Below are 26,280 nucleotides of genomic sequence, written 5' to 3' on the forward strand. Positions count from 1 at the left end.
ACCTAGTTAACACTGCTATGCCAGCTTCACAGCATCCCCACTGCCAACCACGTGAGAAGGCCAGGCAGGCTTTACTACTTTGCAAATTAAGAACAGGCTCAGAGGGGCTAGGGCCTGGGTTGAGGCCACCCTGTCCCCGAGGCTGGCCTCACCGAATCTCCAGATCCTGAACGCTTTCCTCTTCGGCTGCAGGCACCCGTGTGAACCAAGGTTTTGCCCCATCAGGAAGGTCGTGTGTCGTCGGGCCAGAGACAACGTGAGTTTTCACTGGGTCGGCCCTAGAGAAGATTCCCGGGACTCCTCCAGAGACACCCTCCCCCCTCCTCCGCCCCACCCCCTCCCCCGCAGGCACCCAGCGCGTGCTTCGCTCAGCGGCAAACACTCCTACCCGCGGCTTCGTGTGGGGGTCGGACGGGGGCGGAGGAAGTGGAGCAAGACTCGGCCTAGGAGCGCGCGTCCGCCCCGGGAGGATGCAGAGGAGGGCAGAGATCAGAGGCTTGCTGGAGGCGGGAGCTGCAGTAGGACGAGGAGCAATCGAGATGCTCCAAATGCGTTTTAGGGAAAGTGAGCGGCTAAAGGTTCGAGGGGCAGGTCCACTTGGCCTTAGAATGAGAGCGCTGGCAGGAGCGGGATGGGGGGGTGGTCGTCACTGGAGTGACTATTCCCTGGGGGGGAGGGGTGACGTGATGGCAGCTCAGACCTAGATCATGCGCTTTGTCCCGGGAGGAGAGGACGACGCCTGGAAGAGACCGGCTCCCGTAGAAAACAGGGCTCTCCCCAGGCGTGGACGCCCGCCCCCAAACCAGGGATCGGAGCGCAGAGCTAGGGGCGTGAGCCCCCACCCACCGCCCCCCGGCGCCCCGGGGCGGGCTGCCTAGTCCCGCGCCGCCCGGAGCCCCGCCCCCAGGCCGCCAGGCCCCGCCCCAGGTCGCCGGGGCCGCCCGGTCCCGCCCCGGACCGCCAGGCCACGCCCCCTCCGCCCGCGCGCAGGTAGGGAAGAGGCGGAGCGCCGGGGCCCCGCCCCCGGGAGCCACCGCCCAGCCGCTGGCCGGCGCCGCTCGGAGCTGCGTCCCGGGGACGTGGGGCCGCAGGGAGGTGAGCGCGGGGTGAAGGGCGGAGCTCGGCACGCGGCGGCCGGGCCGCAGGCGTCAGAGGGGTCCGCGGGGTCCGGCGCGAGCCCGGCCTGGGGCTGCTGTGCGGGGCCCGCGAGGGCGCCCGACCTGCGGAGCGCTCGGGCCCCACGTGGGCCGCGCCCGAGGCTAGAGGCCGGGGCTGGGCTCGGACGGGGCTGCTGGACCCGGGCTGCCGGTCCCTGGGGTTCGGCCGGGGCGAGACGCCTAAGAGGTCCCTTGGCCACGGGTCACCAGATGTAGGGGGCACGACGATTGAGCAGAAGTGTAAAGCCCCCGGGAGGAAGAGAGGGGACTGTCTGGGTACGGGACCGCGCAGTCTCGCCTTCGTTTCAGAAGCTCCTGGAACTCAGACCCTTCCCTCCCCTTTCTCTTCCTGGACGAGCAGCGGGCCGCCGCCTGGCCGCTTTCAGCCTCGCCAGGGTGGAAACAGGTGCGGGAGAGTGGACTCACAGCAAGTTTAGGTCGGAGCTCAGAAATTGGACCCAGCAGTCCCCTCTGTTGCTGCAAGGGCCTTGGGTTAGGTGCGGGTTAGAAAGGATTATGTCTGCTAGACATACTCTCCCATCCCAGGGCAGAGGGGAAGCTGAGGTCTCAGCCCCTGCCTAACTGGGTGAAAGGCTAAAGGGGGCGAGGGGGAGACTTGCCAGATGACCCCACACGTGAACTGGCTTCTGGTTCCCAAATAATTTAGGACCCCGCGTTCGTGACATTTGCTGGTAAAAGGATGAGCCCAGCCTCTGTGTTCCTGCCACTTCGTAGCGAGGGCAGAGGGGCAAGCAGGGGACTGATTTTTGGTGCCAGGAGATACTTGATCATGTCTGGAGACATTTTGGTTGTCACAACTCAGGAGAAGGAGGAGAGTGTTCCCACTGGCATCTGGTGGGTACAGGCCAGGGATGCTGCTAAAAACGTCTTACGGTGCACAGGGCAGCTTCCCACCACAGAGAATTAACCAGCTCAAAATGTCACTGCTGCGCTGAGGTTGAAAGACCCCGGAGCCGCACCTGGCCCGTCAAGTTACTTCTGGACTGCCCCTGCTTGCCTCAGTTTCCCCAGGGGTCAGGAGAAGAACAGAGTAAACTTAAATTGTGAGGGCAGTTATTCCCCCAGCAATAGGACTTCCTTTGGTGCCATCAGCCTGCCTCTTCCCTGCTCAAAGGGGGGGCCCTACAGGAAGCAGGTCTGGGTGCTGTGGGGGAGGAGCTGAGTCCCAGGGGCTGGGCACAGGGCCCTCTCAAGGCTCAGTCCTGGAGTGCTTCACCCCTAAGGCAGCCTCCCATGCAGGGTGAGCCAGGACAGCCCTCCAGCTCAAATATCCGCCTGGTTGGGGGGGAGGGAATGGGGACAACTCTGTTCTCATAGATTTTCCCAAAGCTGGATTGCTGAGACAGGCATGGACGCCTAATGCCATGTGACCTGCTGGAATTTTCCCTTCTGACCTGACACCTAACTCTTCTGGTTATTTACACCAGGAAAATAACATCCAAGGACTGACAGGCTTCTAGTTCCTTGTGGCTCTCCAATCTGCTTCCCTCCGGCAATAAAAAGGTCCTCTGTGGCTTGTGGGAACCCTGGGTTAGACAAGAGGCCCCAGGGTGGGCCCCCCCTGCTGGCAGAGCGAGGCAGCCCCTGCTCCTGATGTTAGCCAAGGGGGCAGGCCAGGGGGACCCCAGTAGGGACGAGTCCTTTGAATGGGGCTCAGAAATGTTGGCTCAGTTCTCGGGGGCTGGGGCGGGGGGGGTGCTGTCCTCGAAGGATGGGATGGAATGAAGACATGGTCCCTGCCCAGGAGCCCGGGCCACTCCACTGCCCTCCCTTCCCATTTCCTGACAGTGTCCATTGTCCACGTTCTGTTCACTTCTGGACCCTGGCCTCCTGGACCCACCCAGAACTCTGGCAGGGCAAGAGGGCAGGTGGCAGTTTCTGGGGGGTTTTTTTGGTGGGTTTTGTTTTTCGTTGTTGTCGGCTGTTTTGCTTTTAAACTTCAAAAGTTTAAATGGCACTGGAATGGCACTGCCATCTTTTTGTTGATCGAAAACCCCGAAACAGGGGCCTCTGTCTTTAGTGTCTCTCGTGGCACAAAGCAGCATTCAAGACTTGTGCAAAGCTGCTCAGGAATTAAGCAGTAGAGCCTGATATTGAACCTGGGCTGCGGTTCCCAGGCCCAGCCCCAAAACCTTGTGCCACCTGCTGGTAAACGGCCAGCTGACTCCTATCTGCTTCGCTCATTTGTGAGCTGTAGGTCTCCGTGGTATCCCACACACGCACAGACCCACACTGCCCAGGAGGGCACTTCTGTTCTTCTCAGAGGACGAATTAATCGCGGCACAAATACCTTGTAGAGGCCGCCGGGGTCTGAGCCTGGCTCTTCGTCGGTGGTGGTGTTTTTACCGGTGGCTGGAGCCCTTCAGAGGGTTCCCGTCAACCTACGACAGACTGTGCCCGATGAGACGGCAGATAAGAGCAGGAAGACGCCGAGGGGGTGTGTCTGTGCATGCCCGTACCTGCTCCTGTCCGGGTGACTTCAGCGAGCCACCTGCCACTTCTTTTTGGTTCAGGACGAGTGGTAGCAGCATCGGGGTGGCCCCAGCCTCCCGCCTGCCTCGCGGTGCGGCATCTGGGGAGATGTGCTCTCTGGGCTGCCTCCCCCCCCCCCCCCCATCTCTGCACATCCCCTCCGGCCTGTACCACCCACTTTGGAGCAGTGTTACCCTGGCCACCCTCGGGGATTTCCGGAGTGAGCTCACCCGTTTGCTCCCGGGTTCCCATCCAGCTGAGCCAGGCTGGGGGGAGGACTGGCGGGGACGTCAGTGGCCACTGGGAGTGCAGGCCAAACTCACCCGTGGTGGCTGGGCTGGGAAGGCGACCGGGCGAAGCCAGCTCCGAGGATACAGGCCAGGGCACGTGGCCCCACCTGTCCCGTCACTGGGGGGAAAACAAGGGCTTTTCCCACACAGCCCATAAAGTTAGTGTTGCTTCCCTAATGGGAGTTGGAGGTGTGTAAATAAGAATTCATCACCTCGTCTTCAGGGAAGTAGGAGCACTGCGTCCACATTCCGTCACTGTGTGCGCTTACCCGGGGACCCAGACACAAGTCATTTGTCTGCCGTTCAGACGCTGCCAGAAGGCATGTTGTGGGGGCGGGGTGCTAGGAAAATGGTCGGAGCTAAGTGGGCAATGCCAATCAGGGATGCCGGCCAGGAGGGTGGGAGGGCGGTAGGAGGGGGATTCCCAGCGTGGGGAGCCAAGAAGCTGGCGGGCACAGTGGCCTACGAGATAGTGGTCGGTAGGATGAGGGTCACTTAGAGCCCGTGCCTCAGTTTCTTCAGCTATACAGTGGGGTAACAGAGCCTCGGGACGAGTTGCCGGGAGGATTCCAGTGGTGTCGCACGTGAAGTCTTGGGGGGCCGGGAGCCTGAGGTAGGAGCTGCCACGATAGTGGCATCACGCCTGCTGTTAGGAGCGTGTCTGTGGCCCTTGGCACAGGCCCGTGGGGACGACAGGGGCCTTGCCTCGTGGGCTCTGGGGAGGACTCGATAAGAACATGCTGGGGAACAGTGCTAGAATTACTCTATAGGGGGGCTGATCCGGGGTGGGGAACCTCAGCTCCGAGAGGCGGAGGGAAGAGGGAACGGGAGGGTGGGTTTCCAAGTGGGAGTGGAGTCTCAGACCAGGAACTGTTGGCTTCTCCCAGCCGGGGCTTTTCCCTGTCCCCCCCCCCAACTTTTGTGATGGGGGGGCGAGGGGGTCATGGCGGTGGTGACCCTCAGCTCTGCTCCCTCCGGCCGGGCTCTTGGGGCCAGGAACGGGGTAAGCCATTCAGAGCCTTGGTTGCCTCCTCTCCCTCCCACGTGCGGCCCCACAGCCTGTGCCAAGAGCATCCTCGGGGGGGGGGGGGGGGGGGTCCCGCCCCTGCCGGACGGCAGGAAGCATCTTTGTCCTCTCCGGATGGCCCTCCCCAGGTCAGGCCTCCAGGGTGGCCCCCAGAAGGCCTGAGACAGGAGGTGGGGGACCCGCTGTGGGATGGGGCCAGAGCAGGACTTGGCACTAAAATCTGGCCTGAGCCCTTGATCTCACTGGTGATGATGAGATAAGGGCAGTGTGAGAGAATGTTTGAGAAAACCCTGTGATAAGCTGAGAAGCACTACCTAAGTGCCAGGTGATGTCATTTCTGCCTAGGGGCTGCTGGGAGGGACTCCTGAGTCTCAGAGGCCCACACCTACACTCGCCCGCAGCCCATGGACCACTCGGTCACCACCCCAGGCCCATTTTGTGGCCGCTTTGCCCCACCAGTGCCAGGGTGGCAAGAGGCATCACTACCCCCTAACTCTGGGGCCTTGGACAGGTGACTTGACTTCTCTGAGCCTCAGTTTCCCCACCTGTCAAATAGAGATCAGTCACCACTGGGGCTCTTGGCTCAGATGTAGGGACCCAAGTGAGCCGTGGTCAACCAGGAATAAAAGAAGCTACCGATCACTGGCCAGCGATAGCGGCCTAGGCTCTGTGCATTCATAATCTCATGTCCTCTCTGTTGGATGGGGGAGGCATCCCCCCATTTCACAGCAGAGGAAACCGAGGCTCAGTTTCCTCTGGCAAATTGCTCAGAGTCTCCCAGCAAGTAGGTGGCCAGGCCAGGGTTTGAGTCCTGTCTCTGTCCTCCCCGCAGCCCTCCTCATTCCTCAACAGGAGAATCCATGCTGCCCCAAAGTGACGCAGGGACTTCGGTGAGTAGGGTTTACAAATCCCCACATTCCCCTGTCTGAATGGCCTGGATGAGCCCGGGTCCAAGGGCCCTGAAGGTCTAGCAGCCACTGGGGCTGGGACCAGCCCCTTGGAGGGAAGCAGCAAGCTCCAGGGCAGGGTTCTGGAAAGTCAGGTTTATTAGCTCCTTAATGAGTGTTTACAAGCTGAAAACTGTTTGCCTGGCATGCTCCCTCCCAGCCGTGGGGCCGGCCTGGGCCTCCAAAAGTGAGGGGGACCCAGGACAGCCCAGGGCCTGACTTCCGGCTGAGTGGTCGTGGGCAAGGTGCTTACCTCTCCATAAACTATGGCAAGCCTTTGTCCCTCTGCTGAATGTCCACCCAAGTGAGCCCTGGCTAATGGTGACAAAGCCACCTAGATTTCAGACTCCCGGGAGGCTATGCATAAACAGACTGGGGTCAGAGATGTGAAGTGGCTTGCCTGAAGCACACAGCATTTAGGGCTGGGCACCAGTCTCCCCCAGTTGGACAGTGTTTTTTTCTTTTGAGAGAGAGCATACGAGAGAGAAAGGGGGGAAGGGGCAGAGGGAGAGACAGAGTCCCAAGTAGGCTCTGAGCTGGGGCTTGAACCTATGAATCGTGACATCACAACCTATGCCAAGGTCAAGAGTCACTTAACCGACGGAGCCTCCCAGGTGCCCCAGTTGGACTGTCTTTTCACCGTCTGGAGCCAGGCCACAAAGAGGTGGGTGGAAAGTAGGTGGACCCCACCCTTGCAAACTCAAGACAGAGCCCTGCTCTGGGTGCTGAGTGTGGTCTTGTCTGGAAACAGTATGGTCACCCCTCGGTGTCAGGGAGCTTCCAGCAGGGGTGAAGTAGGCCTGCCCCGCTCCCCAACCGATGTTGGACCCCATCCTTCCCCCAACCACTGAGCATGGGCTGGGCCTCAGCCAGTGAAAACCCAACTGCCAGGGGCACCCGGCTGGGTTGGTTCAAGGGTTGGCTCTTGATCTCAAGGTTGTGAGTTCCAGCCCCACGTTGGATGCAGAGATTATGAAATTATAATAATTATAAACTTGAAAACACAACAAAAACCAATTCCCAGCACGGCAGGATCCTAAGAGAGACAGATCCTCTTGCCTGTTTGGAGCAAAGCCCAAGTCCGCACCAAGCTCGGGTCAACATGGCGTCCAGTGGTGTGTCCTCCCTTTCTAGGAGCCTCTTCTGCCCCGGTATCTGGCCCAGAAAGAGTCAGGGCCTCTGGCCCCCCGATGCCACTTCCTTTTTTTTTTTTTTTTTTTTTTTTAATTTTTTTTTTTTTGGGGACACCTGAGTGGCTCAGTCTGTTAAACGTCCAACTTTGGCTCAGGTTCTCACAGTTTGTGGGTTCGATCCCCACGTCGGGCTCTGTGCTGACAACTCAGAGCCTGAGCCTGGTTTGAATTCTGTGTCTCCCTCTCTCTCAAAAATGAACATTACAAAACAATTTTTTTTAGACAGACAAAGTTTATGTTTGAGAGAGAGAGCGAGAGCAAGCGGGACAGGGGCAGAGAGAGAGGGACAGAGGACCTGACGTGGGCTCCACGTGTGCCGACCTCAGCTTCAATACAGTGAGCCCGATGCGGGGCTCAAACTGCACGACCTGAGCTCAACCGACACTCAGCCAACTGAGCCACCCAGCTGCCTAGCCCCCCTGCCTCCTCCCTTCTTCACTGTGATGCTCAGGGAGTAACAGAACTGGGACAGAACGTGTCACCTTCCCAGAGGAGGCTGGGCCGTTGGGCAGAGCACCCCAGGACGGGCCCCTGTGTTCCCTTTCTTCTATGGTCCCCAAGCTGCACTTGGCCCCTAGGCTCTGCGAGCTGCTGCTTTCCTGGGGTGTGGAAGGGCACGTGCATCCCTGCTCAGCTGCTGTCCCCTCGTGTGCTTCTACGAGCAGCTTCTGGAGTCCAGAAAGTCCCAGAGGGCACCTGGGAGGGCAGGGCCCAGCACTGTGTCCAGCTGGGGACACGTGGCGGCATTGAGTGCCGCCTGCCTGCCCCTGCATGTTGCCAGCGGCTGCTGCATCCAGCTCAGCCAGTTTCCTGGGCCCAGGGCCCCCACAGAGGACGGGGCCTTCACATCTCCGCCCGCCCTGCTGGCGCAAGGTCCTGAGAAAGCTGATGCGTACTACAAAGGGGCATCGGGGTCTGCGGCGCTCTAAGAACTTGGCCTCCCCACCCCGGACTCCCACAGGCTCACAGCCTCAGCCTGGAGCCCGGGGCCCGCTTCCTGGGTCTGTGGTCGGCCCTGCTACCTAAGCCACTCTAACTGGGTCAAGGGGAATCCAGAACCTGGGGTCTGGTGGGGACAGTGGGGACAAGCCAGCAGGTCCTCGAGCCCCTGACTGTGCCCCCTCCTCTCCATTCTTTACCTTCTGAACTGAGTGTGAGCAAAGCCCTTAAAGGTGTCGGGGTGAAGACATGGGGGCTCTCTGGGCCGGGGTCCTCTGTGGGTGCGGCCTCTCCCTGTGCAGGGCAGGGTGAGGCTGGGCTGAGCACAGGTGCCAGTATAGTGGGGAAGTGGGTGCTGGCCGGAAGGGACGGAGAGGCCCGCGGACACTTCCTGCTGGCTTCTCTAACTCTGACCGGGGAGTGACTTGGAGTTCAAAGCCTCCAAGGGGGACGTGGTGGTCCCTTCCCTTCCCGTCTCCCCGCGTCCTTTGCCTTCCTGAGTCCTGATCCCCGGCCCTCAGAGTCGCCTCTGCACTTTCCCGGCCTTTGCTCCCGGCCCCACTCAGCAGGGCAGGGAGGTGCGCGGGTGAGTCACTGGCCATCAGGAAGCCCGTAGGGAGACGGGTTAGACAAACGACCGCCTTTACATAAGCGCCTGGGCCTCGAGCTAGAGCAACTTCCCGAGGTCAGCAGAAGCCAGGGTTTGCCTGGGGGTTGCACAGTGGGTGAGGGCCAGCTTCCTCTTCGCAGCTTTCTAAAAACGACCTGGTTCCCAGAAGGGCTGTGGCGGAGGGACAGGCCGGTTTCAGTTTCTATGACAGGGAAACAGGGGAGAGAGGCCACTTCCTTGCCCCTGGCCGTCATCCTGTCATCCTGTGATTCATCAGGGGACAGACAGGTTCCCCGCAGCCCCGAGCCGCCTCCCTTCCCTCTGGACCTCCCGTGGCCCACTCACCCACGGCCAAGTGGCGGTTTCTTTATTTCCTCGGATCAGGGGACCTGCGCCGCGCCCCCCCCCCCGCCGGAGGAGGTCCCCTGAACTTCCTGATCCGATCTGGTGGCTCGTAGTGGTCTCCCTCTGTCCTCTACTGGAGGGCATGCTCGCCCCTTGCCCGAACCCCTCCCTCCCTCCCTCCCCTTGGTCCCCAATTCTGGCCACACGCAGGCTACACGCTGATGTCAGCTGCTGCGGCTCACTCCCTGTCCTGGGTCGTGAAGTCCTCAGAGGCTGGGGATTCCGGAGACCCCGTCAAGACCAGGGGAACATTCAGACACCTGCTAGGGTGCATCGGTGACAGGCAGGTGGGGAGGGGATTGGGGGCCCCTCCAGCGCCCCGTCTGGACGTGCGCTGGTAGATCGGGGGCAGGGGACCTCTCCGGCCGAGGCCCGGTTGCGACTGTCGGGATAGGGCTTGGCTGGTAATGTCCAGCCCCACCCTTTGTGAGGAAACCGGGTTTTCTGTGGGCATCACTGAGTGGTTTCTGAGTCTCCGTTTCTGTCATGTGCGCCTGGCTGCCGGCAGCTGGGTCACACCACGGGTCGTGGGCGTGGTGCAGGGGTGACAGTGTCAGCCCCTGGGTCCCTCTGGGTCATTTGAACTGTGCACTTCACTTTTTCTTTGGATCTGCCCCACCCCACCCCACGACGGACGGGCTCCACCCTCAGTCCCCTCTCCCTACCCAAGCCCCTTCGAAGTCTTCCAACTACCCTGGGCAGGGGCTGAAGGTCCTTCTCGGGGAGGGCCCCAGCGAGGCCAGGATCCAGCTTGGGCAGGTGGCATTGGCCTCGCTGGGTGGGACAGGCTCTCAGACTCTCCACGCTCCCCCCACCCCGACCCGGAGGCTGGCCGCTGCACCAACCCAGGGGGTCTCGGAGAAGCGGATGTGACTGTGGGCCAGGAGGAAGCCCGGTCCCAGGATGTCACAATTTCCTCTGCAGTGAGCAAGCATTTCTGGGGCGTGGGAGACATGTGTGGGGCGGGGTGCTCCCAAAACTCCAGCACTTTCTGTCTGGGCTCCTCCATGACCCCACCACACTACCGGCCCTACCCTCTGCCCCCTGCCGCTCTCGGGAAGGAACTGGGATTCTGGTGCTTCTGCACAAGTGTGGGGTCAGTCTCAGGAGCAGGCTCACCCCTCCATGGTGGAGAGGGGCTGTGGGAAAGTGGTGTTTTGTACTAAATGTGTGGGCCTCGTGGGCATCGATGCTGGGCCATCACCTCGTCCAAGTCCCTGGCTTAGCAGTGAAGGAAAGGGGGGAGGGTGACGTTTCTTTACAGGCCAGGACGTGGCCTTGGCCACGAAGATGGTGAAAACAGTCTTGGGTACCATGCTGCGCCCCAGGAAGGCACGCGCGCAGCCCTGCGTCTGTTCTCCAGGGCCAGGCCGCTTCTCCCCGTGACCCCCAGAAGTGCCCTGGGGCCGGTCCAGTCTCCCCAGTCCTACCGCCTAAGGTTGTGTCTGCCCTCATTTCTGTCAAGACAGTGGCACAGATGGTCTGCAACACAGCGGGTCCTAGGCTGGGGAGTCTGGGCTGTGCTGGGGAGGGGGGAACGGGGGACCCAGTGGGGGCTCATCCTGGGACAGCATCTGGTCACAGAGCCACAGCAGGGCAGTGGGCACTTTGTGGAGCTTTCCAGAGTGGGCTGGGTGCAGGATGGGGGGAGGTAGTTTTGGTCCAGGGTCCATGTGGACTGACAGTCTGCAGCCATGCATACGTTCCCCCCCCCCCACCTGCCTCCCATCCCATCAGCCCTTAGCAGGGGCCTGATTATTCCAGACCTGCCTCTGCCCAGACCTGCCTCTGCCCAGGGCCCAGGCCTACGCACAGGCAGATCTCTGCAGAATGCCAGGAGAGGCAAGTGAGAAAGTGGTTGGTTCTGTCTGGTGACAGGGCAGACTTCCTGGAGGAGGTGACATTTCACCTGGCGTCACCCAGGCGGACAAGGTGGAGCCTAGTGCGGCCAGGGGAGGTGCAGGGCCTCAGACAAGAAAGTGAGGGTTTGGGAATCTGCAGGGACACTGGTGTATCAGGTGGGGGTCGGGGCAGGTTCTGAAGGGCCCTGGGTATCTACTCCAGGCAAGTGTGACCAGCCCTGAGTTCCAGAAGGATCCTACCTGCTTGATGAGCTCACCCAAGCTTGGACTCGGCAGCCCTATTCTCCCAGCCTTCCTCCACAGCCTGCCTCCCTCCCTCCTTGGTGCCAGTTTCCCAGGACAGTGCCTGCCTGGTGCCCTCTCACTGCACCCTGGTCCCAAAGGAGACTAAATTGGAGAACTTTCCGTGCAGGGGCCCCAGGTGAGGCTGTTGTCTGGGAGCTGTCCCCAGAGCAGACGCGAAGTGGGATCTGAGGAGCCGGCTGGCCCAATGCTAAGGCCCATCTGCCCGTGATCTCTGGGCGGCCTCATCGTCCACGGCCAGTCTGCCCTGAGGTGTGGGGTCGGGTCTCCCAGCACTTTGCAGTAGAAAGAAGGATGCTTGAGTCTGTTGGTCAAACCCAAAGCAGAAACATCCCGGGCCCCCAGCTCTTCCTCAGGACCCCCTCTGGCGCCCACTCCCCCCCCCCCAAGTTCCCCCTATGGTTGGAAGCCTTTGTTGCCCCGTGAAGTCAGAGGGAGGGCGCAGACCTGCCCCCAGCCTCTGGTGGGCCTCACGGTAGCCCCTTGGGCTCCTCTTGGTAACCCCGGGCCTCTGAGGAACAGAGTCTAAGTGCTTTTGAGTATAATTTCCCTCTGGGCTGGACTCCACTGTCACCCTGATAGGGGGCCGTCCAGCCCCCAGTGTGCTCTAGCTTTGGGCTGGGTGGGGGGGGTGGCTCCTGTTTCTTAAAGAGACCCAGCTGTTCCCTTCCTGGCTGTGTGAGCTTGGGCAAGTTACTTAACCCCTCTGAGCCTCCTCCCTTCCCAGCCACAAAAGGGGAGCGATGGCAGATGTCTGTTTTGAAAGGTGTCTTGAGGACAAAATGGGGTAATGCATGTGAAGGGCCAAGCCAGGCCTGGTTGCACGGGAATACTTGACCTGTCCTGCCTCTTGTAGCTGTCAGGGTTCTGCTCCCCGAGGGTCTGCTGCCGAGTGTGCCCTGTGCAGGAGCTCCTAGAGCGAAATATCACAGAGTTCTTTACCTTCAGATGCTTGATCTTATGTTGTGTGGATGTGACCTGGATAAATCGTTTAAAGAATGAACACAACTTGTGGGGCATCTGGGTGGCTCAGTCGGTTAAGCGTCTGACTCTTGGCTTCAGCTCAGGTCGTGATCTCACGGTTCATGGGATCAAGTCCCACGTTGGGCTCTCTACTGAGTGTGGCACCTGCTTGGTCTGTCTCCCTCTTTTTCTTTCTCTCTCTCAATAAACATTTTAAAAAATGTTCTAAAAAAAAAAAAAAACCGAATACGACTTCTGAATCATTTGAACACTGTCTGAAATACCTGCCTTACTCTAATCGAGAGGAAATGTTGAAGGGAACCTGGGTGGTTCAGTCAGTTGAGCGTCCGACTTCGGCGCGGGTCGTGATCTCGCGGTTTGTGAGTTCGAGCCCCGGGTCGGGCTCCGTGCTGACAGCTCAGGGCCTGGAGCCAGCTCCTGATTCTGGTCTCCCTCTCTCTCTCTGTCCCTCCCCCGCTCACGCTCTGTCTCTCTCAAAAGTGAATAAATGTTTATTTGCTTTTGAGAGAGACAGAGCGTGAGCGGGGGAGGGGCATAGAGAAAGTGGGGGACACAGAATCCGAAACAGGCTCCAGGCTCGGAGCTGTCAGCACGGAGCCCGACGCGGGGCTCGAACCCACAAACCGCGAGATCACGACCTGCGCCGAAGTCGGACGCTCAACTGACTGAGCCACCCAGGCGCTCCCCCCAAAAACAATTTTTTTTGAAGAAAGGAAATGTTGATCAGAAGACAGCCAGCACCTTAAGTTAAACGTGTGTAGTGAAGTTATGTTGAAACAGGAAAAATAAAGTAGAGGCCACCCTGATTTGGGGTTCCTAGCCCAGAGAGGGGGTGGGGGCTTGCAGGTGGCTTTTTAGGCAAACCCTCTGAGGCTGGACCCCCCCTGGCTGCCCGACCGTCTGAGCACCCAGCTCACCGCCAAGAGGGGTTCTTACTCCAGGTGGCGAGAACATAGCCTTTAACCCCTCACCCACGAGGCCGGTGGGATTACCCCGTTTTACAGATGCAGAGACTGAGGTCAGGAAGATTAAAAGGTCCTTTGGTCCCAACGCGCCTGCTTGAGTCTGCCCTTCCTTCCTTAGAGACTGCGCGCGCCTAAGGAGCTGCCCTGCTCGGCCTGGAACCGGCTGCCTTTGCGTCTGTGCACCTGCCCACACAGCTGAAACTTGACCCCAGAGCATCTGCAGAGAGTGAGGGAAGGACTAGAACATACTAGATCATGCTCTAAAGACCCCTGCGACAAGACCCAGGAAGCTGTGAGCTCAGCCCAGATCCGAAGGTAGGAACCCGGTTAGCAGGGGGTGGGGGGAGGGGCAGCAACTGTTTGCTTATTTGTTTGCTTTTCGACACGTACGAACTGATGCTGTCTGCGGCCGGCCGGGACTCCTCTGGAGGTGGAGGCACAGCAGTGAACAAGGCAGAGAGAGAGGGAGGCAACCCGGGTAGAGTGACGGAGAGACTTGAAGGGAGGGGAGGGCCAGGGGGCTGCTGCAGGCAGTCAAGGGGGGGCCCCTCGGAGGAGGCAGCGCTCCGGCTGGAACCAGAGTGAGAGGAAGGAGCTACCTGTCCCACCCTGTGATGATCTGACATGGGGATGGAGGGACCAGCGCAGGCAGAGGCCTGACGTTTGGGGAGCACCTGCCTGAGACTTTTTTAACAGCTTCATTGAGCTGTAATTCACATTTAATTCAGCACAGAGCCATGAGAGCCATGAGATCACGACCTCAGCGGAAATCAAGTCGACCACTTAACCAACTGCGCCACCCAGGCGTCCCTTGTGTCTGGCTTCTTGCGGTTAGCATAAACATCCTTGAAGTTCATCCCTGCTGGACCATGTCAGCGCTGCTCTCCTGTTTGTGACTAATCATTCCATCGTGTGTATGTGGGACCTTCTGTTGGTCCGTTTGTCTGTTGATGGGCATTGGGGTCGTTTCCACCTTTGGGCCCTGCTGATCATGCTGCCGTGAACATTCCCGCCCACGTTTCTGTGTGCGCATACAGCCTGGGCGTGTGTCGTGCATTCTGTCATCTGATGCCCAGGGCGCCTCTCTTGGTTGGGGGGGGAGGTCTTTCCCCCATTATAAGGTGAGGGCTTGGGTGACCTGTGGTCAAGTGCGGGCCTCTGTGCAGGTCAAGCCCAGAACCACCCACCTGCAGCGTGCTTTTGACCGTGACCCCTCGGCGCCCCTAGCCGAGCTTAGCAGGTGCGAGACAGTCGGGGGCCTAGAGTGGCCGGGTCAGGGGCAAGGAGGAGACACAGCCATTCAGGGCTCAAAGGCCCCAGTGAGAAGCTTGGAGTCCGTTTTAAGGGAGAATGGGAAATCGTGGGACACTGTTGAGCAGAGAGTGATGTGGTGTGATTGGTGCTTTTAAAAGGTGACTTTTGTTGTTACGTAGAGGACGGTCATGCGGGTGGGGGCTTGAGGGGCGGCGGGTGGAGTGTTCGGGAGGCTGCCTGTGGTCCTTCGGGTGAGAGGTGGAGATGGAGGGGACGGACAGACTCGGGACAAACGTGGCTGCTGTCACCCTCTGTCACACGTCGGCCCCACATGCCCTTACCCGGAGGGCTCCCGCGTGACTCCCCACGTCCGTGCACAGCCGGGGTCAGCCCCACTGTATCAGCAGGTGGATGTGGCGCCCCTGGCCTTACAGGAGGGGAGGAGAAACCAAACCCGCTCCAGCAGCTTCGGGAAGTGGGGAGAGAAAGTAGCCGCAGATTTTAGCCAGGAAAAGGGCAGAATGAGGGATGAAAGGGAGAGAAGAGAACAGGCAGGGGGCCTTGATTCTGGTGGAGTCAAAGGGGAAGTGGGGGTTGGTGACCCAAGTGAGAGTAGAAAAGCCCCAGATGGGGGCGGAGTCAGTAAATTGCCACCTCCTTCAGGCAAGGCCATTTTCCAAGATCCATTGATATTCAAGATGAACTTACTCTTCAACCCAGCAACTCCACTTCTGGAAGTTTGTCTTGGGTTAGTGCTGGGACAAGGACCCGATCTGGGTCTAGGCAGGGGTGTCGGTGAGCACCAGGCACAAGTCCAAAATGCCGAAAACACCCTCAGCAGCCATCAGTCTGGAATTGGTTTAATCTTGGTATGTTCCACTCAATGAAATCTTGGTAGTCACTCAATGAAATCTAGGGGCGCTGGTGTGGGTCAGTGGGTTAAGTGTGACCAACTCTTGATTTCGGCTCGGTCGTGATCTCACGGTTCGTGAGTTCAAGCCCCGTGTCGGGCTCTGCGCTGATCCTGCTCGGGGATTCTCTATCTCCCTGTCTCTGTGCCCCACCCCACCCCCCACTGTCCTTCAAATAGATAAACATTTTTTAAGAAAAGAAAAAGAAGGGACACCTGGGTGGCTCGGTTGGTTAGGCGTCCAACTTCAGCTCAGGTCATGATCTCACGGTTTGTGAGTTCGAGCTCCGCCCCACGTCAGGCTCTGTGGGGACAGCTTAGAGCCTGGAGCCTGCTTCAGATTCTGTGTCTCCCTCTCTCTCTGCCCCTCCCCCACTCACACTGTCTCTGTGTCTCAAGAATAAATACACGTTAAAAACAAGAAAAATAGGGTAGCTCTGTGTGCATTGATGGGACAAGACGCACACACTATGGAAGAAAAGTTGTGGCAGGAGCGTGTGTAGAACCCAAGTATGTGTGTCCTTTTCCAGCTGCAAAGAGGCTGTTTGGTGGCAGGTGGGGTGACAGGCAGGCCATGAGCTCACTGTCTGCTTTATAGGTCTTCTGGGTCTGAGCACATGTCACTTTTATGGTTAGGATATAGCGTTTTTCCTCCATGAAAAGAGAGAAGTACCAGACAGGTGGCAATTTCAGTTACCTTTGAAAAAGGAACCAGGCAGCCCAGGGGACAGGAACCAGCACGGTGGCTTTCTCTCTATCTGCAATCAGGCCGCGCAGCCACTTCCTTGCTAGAAACCCAGAAAGCACCTGCTCCCCGCACAGCTGTGGACCTCTTCTTTGTGGCCAGCGCACTGGGTGGCCCCGGAGCCTTCTCCTGGTCCTCCCCCAGGCCCTGCCCCGAGATCAAAGGCAGGGCTCTGGGTCCCAAGAAGATGCCCTCTGGCCCCTGGCCTACTTTGACCAGGCTGACAAGGCGGCCAAGGTCACCTGGCAGCTCAGTCCTTTGCCCTCAGGCTCCTTTCTGGGTGTGGTCCTGCAGTGGGAGGAGGTGGAAAGGTGGGGATTTCTCAGGCCCCTGCCGGCCTGGAATGCAAACGAAGGACAAAGGGCGGAAATAGACCTTCTTGCAATAATACCCCACCCAGGTCAGATTCGGTCTCTTGTGGCGAGGTTTAGACCCCAGAGTTAGTTAGGCCTGACCTGGGCCACCTGCCCAGTCCCCGGTCCCCTCCTGTCTTGCCACCTCTCGACACACTCGTGCCCCCCTCCCTGTTTCTATTCCAGCCACGCTGCCCCCCTGCCCGCCATGGCCTCCGCTGACAAGAATGGCGAGAGCGTCTCCTCCGTGTCCAGCAGCCGCCTGCAGAGCCGGAAGCCGCCCAATCTGTCCATCACCATCCCTCCACCCGAGACCGCGGCCCCTGGCGAGCAGGCCAGCATGCTGCCCCAGGTAAAGGGACAGGTGAGGGGGCAGCCTGGAGGCTCGCCGCCCTGCCCCAGACAACAGCCGTGCCCACACAGCACTGTTCGGGCGGAGGAGGCCCCTTCTGCCTGAGCCCCAGCTGCCTGTGTAGCCCCTGACTTAGGCCTGTGCCCCCTCCTGCCTTTCCAGATGTCACAGTGAGCGGGCCCCGAGCGCAGGTGCCCGGTCTCCCGGTGATCGCTGTGGGTCTCCCGGTGGGATGTGTGGTCCTGAGAAAGCCTCCCGGTTCCACCCAGGACTGGCTGTTTCCCTTTCTGTCTGGGCCCCGCCACACCACCCCGCCCAGGGGCGAGGGCTGTCACACTTGGGGGAAGGGGCCCCCGCGCTGGGCATCAGCAGCCTGACCCCGCGGCGCCTGGCTCCCGTGGAGAATGGAAATGAGCAACGTTTCCAACAGGCTGGACCAGCGCTCCATAAAGGGCTCATTGAGAGCAGGCTTGAAACAGTGTCCTGGGGCATAAAGGGGTGCTGTGTTGGTGCCACCCACTCACCCCGGGGGGCTCTTCCTCCTACAGGGCACCAGGAGCTAGGAAATCACGCTGGGGGTCACTGAAGAGTTAAAAGATGGTGACTTTACATTTGGAAGGAAAGCAGCTCAGGGCGTGTAAATTGGGGGTGAGGCTTGTTCTCCATGGTGCTCTCACGTAGAGAGCCAAAAAAGAGCCAGCCCGGGCTCTGGGCTCCACCAAGTCCTAGCCTGTCCTCCCACAGAGGCCCAGGAACCCAGCCTACGTGAAGAGTGTCAGCCTCCAGGAGCCACGGGGACGATGGCAGGAGGGCAGCTCAGAGAAGCGCCCAGGCTTCCGCCGCCAGGCCTCCCTGTCCCAGAGCATTCGAAAGTGAGCACCCTTCCCGCCCCCCGTCCCCGGCAGCCCTACGGACCTTCTCCGGGCCTGGCCCCTGGGTCCCCTTCCTAGAAGGAGCAGGAAGGCCTTAATGAGCGGCCCTCCCTGCAGGGCTGGAACGTGAGAATCTGTTAACACCGTGTTCCGGGGGGGAAACTGAGGCCCAAGGGCAATGTGTGCCTTGTAGAAAGTCACAGGGTGGAGCCTGCGGGCGTGGGTCAAGGAGCGGGGTGGGGGGGAGGCACCGGCCCACAGAGTGGCTCCCGGAGGCCTGCCCACCCCTTTTAGCTGGTCATTGGGTACCAACCCAGGGGCAAAAGGGGGGAGCCGATCTGTCCCCCTCCACTGCACACACACGTGCCTTGTCGCCTGTCGTCCCCTGCCCACACATGCTGTCACCTCCCACGTCCCCTCCCCTGCACCCAAGTGCATGGCACCCTGCCACCCTGCGTCCCCCCTGCATGTGCCCTGGCCCGCATTGGTCTTCATCCCCGCGGCGTGCCCACCCCCGCGGCGCTCTCGGCTCCCGCAGGGGCACGGCCCAGTGGTTCGGGGTCAGCGGCGACTGGGAGGTGAAGCGGCAGCATTGGCAACGCAGGAGCCTGCACCACTGCAGCGTCCGCTACGGCCGCCTCAAGGCCTCGTGCCAGCGGGACCTGGAGCTCCCCAGCCAGGAGGTGCCATCCTTCCAGGGCACCGAGTCTCCAAAACCCTGCAAGATGCCCAAGGTGGGTTTGGGGGAGAGGGAGGGGCGGCGGCAGTGGCAGGGGACACCCCAGGGGCCCGACCTGCTCCCTCCCTCCCTCCCTCCCTCTCTTCCAGATTGTGGATCCACTGGCCCGAGGACGGGCGTTCCGCCACCCGGACGAGGTGGACAGGCCCCATGCCCCACACCCGCCCCTGACCCCTGGGGTCCTGTCCCTCACATCCTTCACCAGCGTCCGCTCTGGCTACTCCCACCTGCCCCGCCGCAAGAGGATGTCTGTGGCCCACATGAGCTTTCAGGCTGCCGCCGCCCTCCTCAAGGTGAAGATGCCTCTGCCCGGCCCCCGCCGCCCCTCCCTCCCTCTCTGTTCCCCCCAGAGCATCCCCCAAGAGCTCACCTGGGCGCATCCCTCCGTGCCAAGGGCAGCGGATGCATGAGGTTACCCGGCAGAGAGGCCCGGGGCCTGGCCCATGGCCTTCCAGCCCCAGCGCTCCAGGGTTTGGGAAGCCGGGTTCTGCACCGACACGGGCTGGGCAAGTCGGAAGTGACATGTGCAGTCAGTTCACCCGAGTTTACTCGGCCCCTATGATGTGCTGGGCACGGGGGCTGCAGAGTGACAGGAGCCAGTGTCCCTGCCCTGGGAGAGCCCCCAGTCCCGAGGGGGCAGTTGTCACTAGTCAGTGTGATAAGTGCCGGGGTCGGTGCAGGAGAGGGGCTCGTGTCAGGGAAGCCACTTGAGCTGAGCCCAGAAAAATAAGGAGAAGTTCCCCAAAAGAGGAATAGCTTTCTCAGCAGAGGGAAGGGCCCACGCAGAGGCCCGGAGGTAGGAGGGGGCGTGGCACGTGGGGGTCAGAGAGGGGGGGGCAGGGGCACGGTGTGCCGTGCCGCGGAGCTGGGGCTGGGGGAGATGGCCCGAGTTTTGGGGAGTAAGGGTGCGGGACGAGTGGTGGCGAGCTAGCTGCCCAAGCCAGAGGGCAGGACGTCAGCAGGGAGAGGAAAACGGCCAACTGCGGAGAGAGCGCTACGTTCAGGGCTATGGAAGATGGTGCCCTGTCTCCGGCCACGCTCTGCCCAGGGAGGATGGGCTTGACAGTCCCTTTGGAGGGGGGGCCTGATGCCCGTGCCTCTGCCCTGTCACAGGGGCGCTCCGTGCTGGATGCCACGGGACAGCGGTGCCGGGTGATCAAACGCAGCTTTGCCTACCCCAGCTTCCTGGAGGAGGACGTGGTCGATGGGGCAGACACATTTGACTCCTCATTTTTTAGTAAGGCAAGCATGGGGTGTGGGCCTCGGGAATAGGGTACGGGGTGGCCTGGGAGTTAGGACTGGTGACCTGGCCTTGATCGTGCGCTGCCAGGAGCCCCTGACGGATCCAAGGGCCCCCTGGTTGGAGGGATATGCTGCCTTGCGGAGCTCCTGGGCCCCTGTCTCTCCGTCAGGGACCTGGCGGGGCAGGTGCCAACAGGGAAATCATTGCGAGGGCTCCCAGGCACATGCCCTGCACCTCCCTCCCCAAGAGCCTGTCCCGCTTTGTTCTGTCCTTGGATTGAGCTGTTGGGAGCAGTATTTGGGACAGTGACTCCTCACACTGTCTTTCTCTGTGTCCCCCGCTCCACCCCACCCCAGGAAGAAATGAGCTCCATGCCCGACGATGTGTTTGAGTCTCCCCCGCTCTCTGCCAGCTACTTCCGGGGGATCCCACGCTCGGCCTCCCCGGTCTCCCCCGATGGGGTGCAGGTCCCTCTGTGAGTTCTGGGCAGCCTTCCTCCAAGCGGAGGGAAGTGGTGCAGTGGGGAAGGGCTCCCCCAGCCCACAGCAGGTCCCTCCCGGGCCCCCTTCTGGGATGTGCGGGGGAAGGGGCAGCAGGCTGAGAGCCCTCTCCCACCAGGAAGGACTCGGGCCGAGCCCCGGCGCCCGGGGCCAGGCGCAGCAGGCGCATCGCCTCCAAGGTGAAGCACTTTGCCTTTGACCGCAAGAGGCGGCACTACGGCCTGGGCGTGGTGGGCAACTGGCTGAACCGCAGCTACCGCCGCAGCATCAGCAGCACCGTGCAGCGCCAGCTGGAGAGCTTCGACAGCCACCGGTGAGCCGCGAGGCGGCCAGCTCCGGGCGTTGTGGGCGGCGTCCCCGCTCTCAGGTGCAGGCAGAGGGCAGGAGGGCCGAGGGCCACCCCGGGAGGCCTGGGAGCTTCCGGCTTCCCCAGGACCCTCGCCTGCAGCAGCCCCCTTACTCACTGAGCCGGCATTTGGCGAGCACCCCCTGTGGGCGAGGACAGCAGGGACGAGTCCCCGGGGTTGCCCTGCGAGCATGTGCGTCACCAGGGAGGGGTCCCCGGGCGCTTTGCTGCCTCCTCCCCCTCCCTGCTTCCTCGGCCTGGATCCTCAGCCTGGCTCCCGAAAGCAGTGAGTCGACAAGCGTTCGTTGAGTGCTATCCCCCACTGGCCCCAGAACAGCTCCGACAGGAGAGACCGGGAGGGCCCGGTGGGCCAGAGGGACGGTCAGAACCTTGGACTATGAGTGAGGGGAGCGTGGGGCAGGATGTGCACAGAGACCTTGGGGGAAATTAGAGGATTGGAGGAGGGCAGTCCTCCCAGTGTGCGATGGGCAGTGACCTGACAGACATTAAACCCCGATTATAAATAAGTAATAACAAGGATAGCAAGCGTCCCAAGGAGGACGGAGAATGAGAGTGAACTGGTGAGGAGGGGTGCAGCCGGCGTGAGCAGGAGTTAGCCGGGTAAAGAGAGATGTGAAGAGCATTTCTGACAAAAGAGGCACCGTGTGCAAAGGCCCTGGGGCCGCGAGGATTGTGGTTTGTTCCAGGAACTGTAAGAGAAGAATGTGGGTGGGCACAGCAAGGCCTTGCAGCCAGCAGGAGGGGGCGATGTTGGACTTAATTCCAAGGTGGCAGGAAGCCATCTAAGGGTTTTAAGCAGGGAGAGACATGTTGGAGTGCATTTTTTTTTAACGCGTATTTGTTTTTGAGAGAGAGAGAGAGAGGGAGAGAGAGAGAGAGAGAGAGAGAGAGAGAGAACAAGTGGGGGAGGGGCAGAGGGATACAGAGGACCCGTGCTGATAGCAGAGAGCCCGATGCGGGGCTCGAACTCACGAACCGTGAGATCGTGACCTGAGCTGAAGTCGGACGCTTAACCGACTGACCCACCCAGGCGCCCCCTGTAGGGGCTGTGATGTCACTGTGACGAAGGATGAGTTGGAGGGGAATAGAAAGGGAGCTGATGGGGGACGGGCTCGACAGGCTGAGGGATGGGATGTGGGTTCGGCTCCGCTGACCCCAGGCTTGTGTCCCCAGGCCCTACTTCACCTACTGGCTGACCTTCGTCCACATCATCATCACGCTGCTGGTGATCTGCACGTATGGCATTGCACCCGTGGGCTTTGCCCAGCACGTCACCACCCAGCTGGTGAGCCAGGCTAAGTTAGGGGTGCTCCGCTCCGGGGGTCCCACCCGCCCGAGAGGCATCAAGCGTCGTCGGCCACCGAATCCCTCCCGTGGCCACAACCTGGCCCGTGCAGGAGGGTGCTCTGGGCTCACCACAGCTTCACCCCTCAGCCCTACCCTGGCATGGGGAACCCCCTGACCGCCCTCCCTCTGCCCCTGCCCCAGGTGCTCAGGAACAAAGGTGTGTATGAGAGCGTGAAGTACATCCAGCAGGAGAACTTCTGGATCGGCCCCAGCTCGGTGAGGGGCCCGGCGGGTGGGACAGCACCACAGCAGGAAGGCCCTGGGCCCCGTCACCCCCAGCTGGGCAGGGGGTCGGCTTGCCCAGGGGACCCCCCCCCCCTCGTCAGGGGGCCCTCAGGGGAGACTCAACAGAGTGGCCAGGTCGGGGCCCACGCTTACTCTCTGCCCTCCCCCAGATCGATTTGATCCACCTGGGAGCCAAGTTCTCGCCCTGCATCCGGAAGGACCAGCAGATCGACCAGCTGGTGCTTCGGGAGCGAGACCTTGAGCGGGACTCGGGCTGCTGTGTCCAGAACGACCACTCGGGCTGCATCCAGACCCAGCGGAAAGACTGCTCGGTAGGGCCGGCCCTCCGCTTGCCCTAGCCTTGGGGAGGGCCCCTGGAGGACCATCCCCTCCCTCCTTCCCGGCCCCACACACCCCTGTACACGGGCCAGCACGGGGAGGGTGCCGACCTCCCCAGAGGAGCGGAAGCCAGGTCTTGGGAACGTCAGCCGGGGGTAGAGGTCTGGGAGATGGGTCTGAGCCCTGGGGACGAGGGGAAGAGCCCCTGTCCTGGAGGCTCCTTTGCCCACTCTCACGGGGACATTCGCCTAGTCGTAACCAACCCTCCTCCGCCCTCCAGGAGACTTTGGCCACTTTTGTCAAGTGGCAGGATGACACGGGCCCCCCCATGGACAAGTCTGATCTGGGCCAGAGGCGGACATCGGGGGCAGTGTGCCATCAGGACCCCAGGTACGCTCCCAGGGTGGCCCACCGCTGGGCCACCCATGAGAAGACGGCCTTGCGTATCCTGCCCCTGGCTCCTGCAGGGATGTTGGAGGGGAGTGTGGCAGGCTGGGGGGCGGGGCACAGCTCCTCATTTTGCCCCCTCTCACCCCTGCCTCCAGAACCTGTGAGGAGCCAGCCTCTAGCGGCGCCCACATCTGGCCCGACGACATCACCAAGTGGCCAGTGAGTGTCCGGGGTGGAGCATGGTCTAGCAAGGGCAGGGAGGGGGTGCCTGCCGCTGCCCGGGCCCAACCCGGTGTCCGTCCCGGCAGATCTGCACGGAGCAGGCCAAGAGTAACCGCACGGGCTTCCTGCACATGGACTGCCAGATCAAGGGCCGCCCGTGCTGCATCGGCACCAAGGGCAGGTGAGCCAGCCCGGGCACTCTGCCCCGGGCACCCCGCCCAGAGCTTCCTCTCATCCTCTGGCACCACCCGCCACCCCGGGCCAGTGTCCTCCCTACCTGGTGACTCTGGGGTCACCCGTGGCGTGAGTAGAATGAAAGGGAGCTTGCCCCGGAGCTGTGGTCCCCGCAGAGCGGCACCCCCTTCCCGCCAGCGATGCCTGCTGTGGCCAGGCCTTGAGCAGCAGGTGAACGGGCAGGAGTCCTCAGGGCCCTGACGCATTCCCTGGCCTCCTTGTCCCTCCAGCTGTGAGATCACCACCCGGGAATACTGTGAATTCATGCACGGCTATTTCCACGAAGAGGCAACACTCTGCTCCCAGGTGAGGCAGGGCCTGGCGGGGCCCTGAGCGTAAGGAGGAGAGCGCCGCAGCCTCCTGGAGCTGGTACCCTCCCGCAGCAGGTACCCGGCTCTGCCCCCCCCACGTCAGGGCCAGCTGGGTCGAGGGCACTGACCTCCACGCGCTTGCCCCCAGGTGCACTGCTTGGACAAGGTGTGTGGGCTGCTGCCCTTCCTCAACCCCGAGGTCCCAGATCAGTTCTACAGGCTCTGGCTGTCTCTGTTCCTCCACGCTGGGTAAAAGGCCCCTCGCTGCCCGCCCCTCCCCGCCAGGCCCCTGTGATGTCTGCCCGCCCCCGCCCCCCAGACCCCCGGAGGAGGGCTCCCGGGCCAGCGCGCAGCCGCCACGAGCCTCCAGACCCCGCTGCCCCTGCAGTGCCTGGCTGGCAGCCGCAGGCAGAGGCGAGGCGGGACGGCTGATGCCTGGTGCGCCCCCCTCCCCAGCGTGGTGCACTGCTTCGTGTCTGTGGTCTTCCAAATGACCATCCTGCGGGACCTGGAGAAGCTGGCCGGCTGGCACCGCATCGCCATCATCTTTATCCTCAGCGGCATCACCGGCAACCTCGCCAGCGCCCTCTTCCTCCCCTACCGGGCGGAGGTAGGCACTCGGAGGGGCAGGGCAGGGGGCGGGGCCGGCTCTGCTGCTCCCCCCCCCCCCCCCCACCCCCCCCACTGGCTCTGCCACAGGGACACACGGCGCCCTCCCACGCCAGGTTCAACAGCAGATGGACAGCTAAGCTGTGGGCTTAGTGGCCGATCCCCTAATCCCCGGGTGCAGGGAACAGCACTGCCCCCGGGTCCTGCTCAGGCGTCCCTTCCGACTTTCCCAGATCTTGTCCCTCCTTTTGTTCGCCTCTGCTTCGTTTCTCTTTGTGACCGCCACCCTGCCTGCCTGCCTGCCTGCCTACCTGCCTGTCACATAACTGTGGGTTGAGCTGTATGGAATCGCCAACGCCCAGCCACTCTAGACTCACGGAAACGGCGAGTTTTTTGATCGGTTCAGTCTAACGCTGTTGGCTCGCTCAGGGTCTGTCTGTCCCGCCGTTCGCTGCCTGGAGTGGGCTTGTCTGTCGCGTTGATTGCACTGACCGCCCACTGGGCCCGTAGTAGGCCCTCAGGGTTTGCAGAAAACGTGGGTGCCGCAAGCCCAGCTGTGGCCCAGCTGCTGCGGCTGCTCCCTGACCCCGTCCCCGCCCCCGCCCCAGGTTCAGGGTCCCCGCGCCTGGGAGGAGCCCACCCATAGGCTGACCCGGGTCCCCGGGGGCTCCGGGCTTCCCCCTGGGGCGCCTGGAAATGACCCTTCTCCCCTCCCCCTCCCGCCCCAGGTGGGCCCGGCCGGGTCGCAGTTCGGCCTCCTCGCCTGCCTCTTCGTGGAGCTCTTTCAGAGCTGGCAGCTGCTGGAGCGGCCCTGGAAGGCCTTCCTCAACCTGTCGGCCATCGTACTCTTCCTGTTCGTCTGCGGCCTCCTGCCCTGGATCGACAACATCGCCCACATCTTCGGCTTCCTCAGCGGCCTGCTGCTGGCCTTCGCCTTCCTGCCCTACATCACCTTCGGCACCAGCGACAAGTACCGCAAGAGGGCCCTCATCCTGGTCTCGCTGCTGGTCTTCGCCGGCCTCTTCGCCTCTCTGGTCATCTGGCTCTACGTCCACCCCGTGCACTGGCCCTGGATCGAGTACCTCACCTGCTTCCCCTTCACCAGCCGCTTCTGCGAGAAGTACGAGCTGGACCAGGTGCTGCACTGACCCCCTGCCCCCCCCCGGACGGGGCATCGCTGCTGCTCACGGGGCGCTGAGGGCCCGGGGCCCGGGGCCCGGGCCGGGCTGCAGAGCGCCCCCTCCCCCGCGCTCCGGAGACCCACTGCCAGGGGCCCGGGCCCTCCCTCCACCAGGCGAGACGGTCACAAAGGCGGGTTCCCCCGGGGCAGCGAGGCGCCCCCTTCCTCAGGCTGGGGGACACTCCGCGCACGGGCTTCTCTGCAGCTCAGGGGCTCCGGGCCATGCCCGCCCGTCGCTCCCCTGCTGGCGGGACCACTGCCTAGGGGTGGGCTTCTTTCTTTCCCAAGGTCCTCAGGCTTCGCCCGTCACCCCCCTCAGCCTCTGCTGGTGCCCCCCCGGCCACACACACACACACACACACACCACATTGCTGTGAGCGTGCCCTTACTGGGACGTGGCCAGGGTTCCCACGCCTGCCTCAACATGCCAGCCCTCCTTCCTGTTTCTCCTCCCCTCTCTGCCCTAAGAGCCCAGGCCCCTCGTTCATCGGTAGCCTGGTGAGCCTGCCCTTAACGCTCCTGGAGCAGACTTGTGGGAAGGGCTTTGCCACGGTCTGGGGCCGAAAAGAGCAACGAGGCACAGCTGGGCTGGGAAGCTGAGCGCTTGTTCCGAGCAGACAGAGGCTGTCCCCTCTGTGTCCCTCTTGGCCCTCCCTCGGAGTCAGTGTTCTGCCTCATGGGGCTGGCTTTGAGAAGGCCGGCCCTACTCCACTCTGCCTCACTCCTGTCCGAGTTGGGGCGGGGACTGGGCTACTCACTCCTGCCCGAGTTGGGGTGGGTTCCCCAGGGGTTGCCCAAGGCTCGGTCAGACCCATTTTTTACTGGTTTATATTAAGGTTCTAATTTTTAAAAGTAACGCTAACTTTATATGGATGATGTCTCAAATGTATTAAATGATACTCTTTAGAAGTAA

The 26,280-nt window shown here is 61.7% G+C and overlaps 1 protein-coding gene across 5 annotated transcripts; it reads left to right on the forward strand.

Annotated features, from left to right (window-relative positions):
* Positions 1–991: 991 nt before the first annotated feature.
* RHBDF2 (rhomboid 5 homolog 2) lies at positions 992–26,280 on the forward strand. 5 transcript variants are annotated; one of them, XM_049635645.1, is made up of 20 exons: positions 1,012–1,095; positions 5,800–5,857; positions 13,294–13,490; positions 16,624–16,789; positions 17,534–17,661; positions 18,200–18,395; positions 18,490–18,693; positions 19,514–19,642; positions 20,000–20,118; positions 20,262–20,456; positions 21,684–21,795; positions 21,999–22,073; positions 22,253–22,414; positions 22,702–22,811; positions 22,967–23,030; positions 23,120–23,214; positions 23,498–23,573; positions 23,727–23,827; positions 24,035–24,188; positions 24,916–26,280. In XM_049635645.1, the coding sequence occupies exons 4-20, from the start codon at positions 16,646–16,648 to the stop codon at positions 25,333–25,335; spliced, it is 2,484 nt and encodes an 827-aa protein (XP_049491602.1). In that variant the 5' UTR covers positions 1,012–1,095; positions 5,800–5,857; positions 13,294–13,490; positions 16,624–16,645; the 3' UTR covers positions 25,336–26,280. The 5 variants fall into 5 exon arrangements, with proteins under 5 accessions (XP_049491603.1, XP_049491602.1, XP_049491605.1 ...); XM_049635646.1 differs by lacking the exon at positions 5,800–5,857 and having other exon boundaries at positions 992–1,095; XM_049635648.1 differs by lacking the exon at positions 1,012–1,095 and having other exon boundaries at positions 5,056–5,857.

Source organism: Panthera uncia, chromosome E1, assembly GCF_023721935.1.
Source record: "Panthera uncia isolate 11264 chromosome E1, Puncia_PCG_1.0, whole genome shotgun sequence".
Classification (NCBI taxonomy): Eukaryota; Metazoa; Chordata; class Mammalia; order Carnivora; family Felidae; genus Panthera; species Panthera uncia.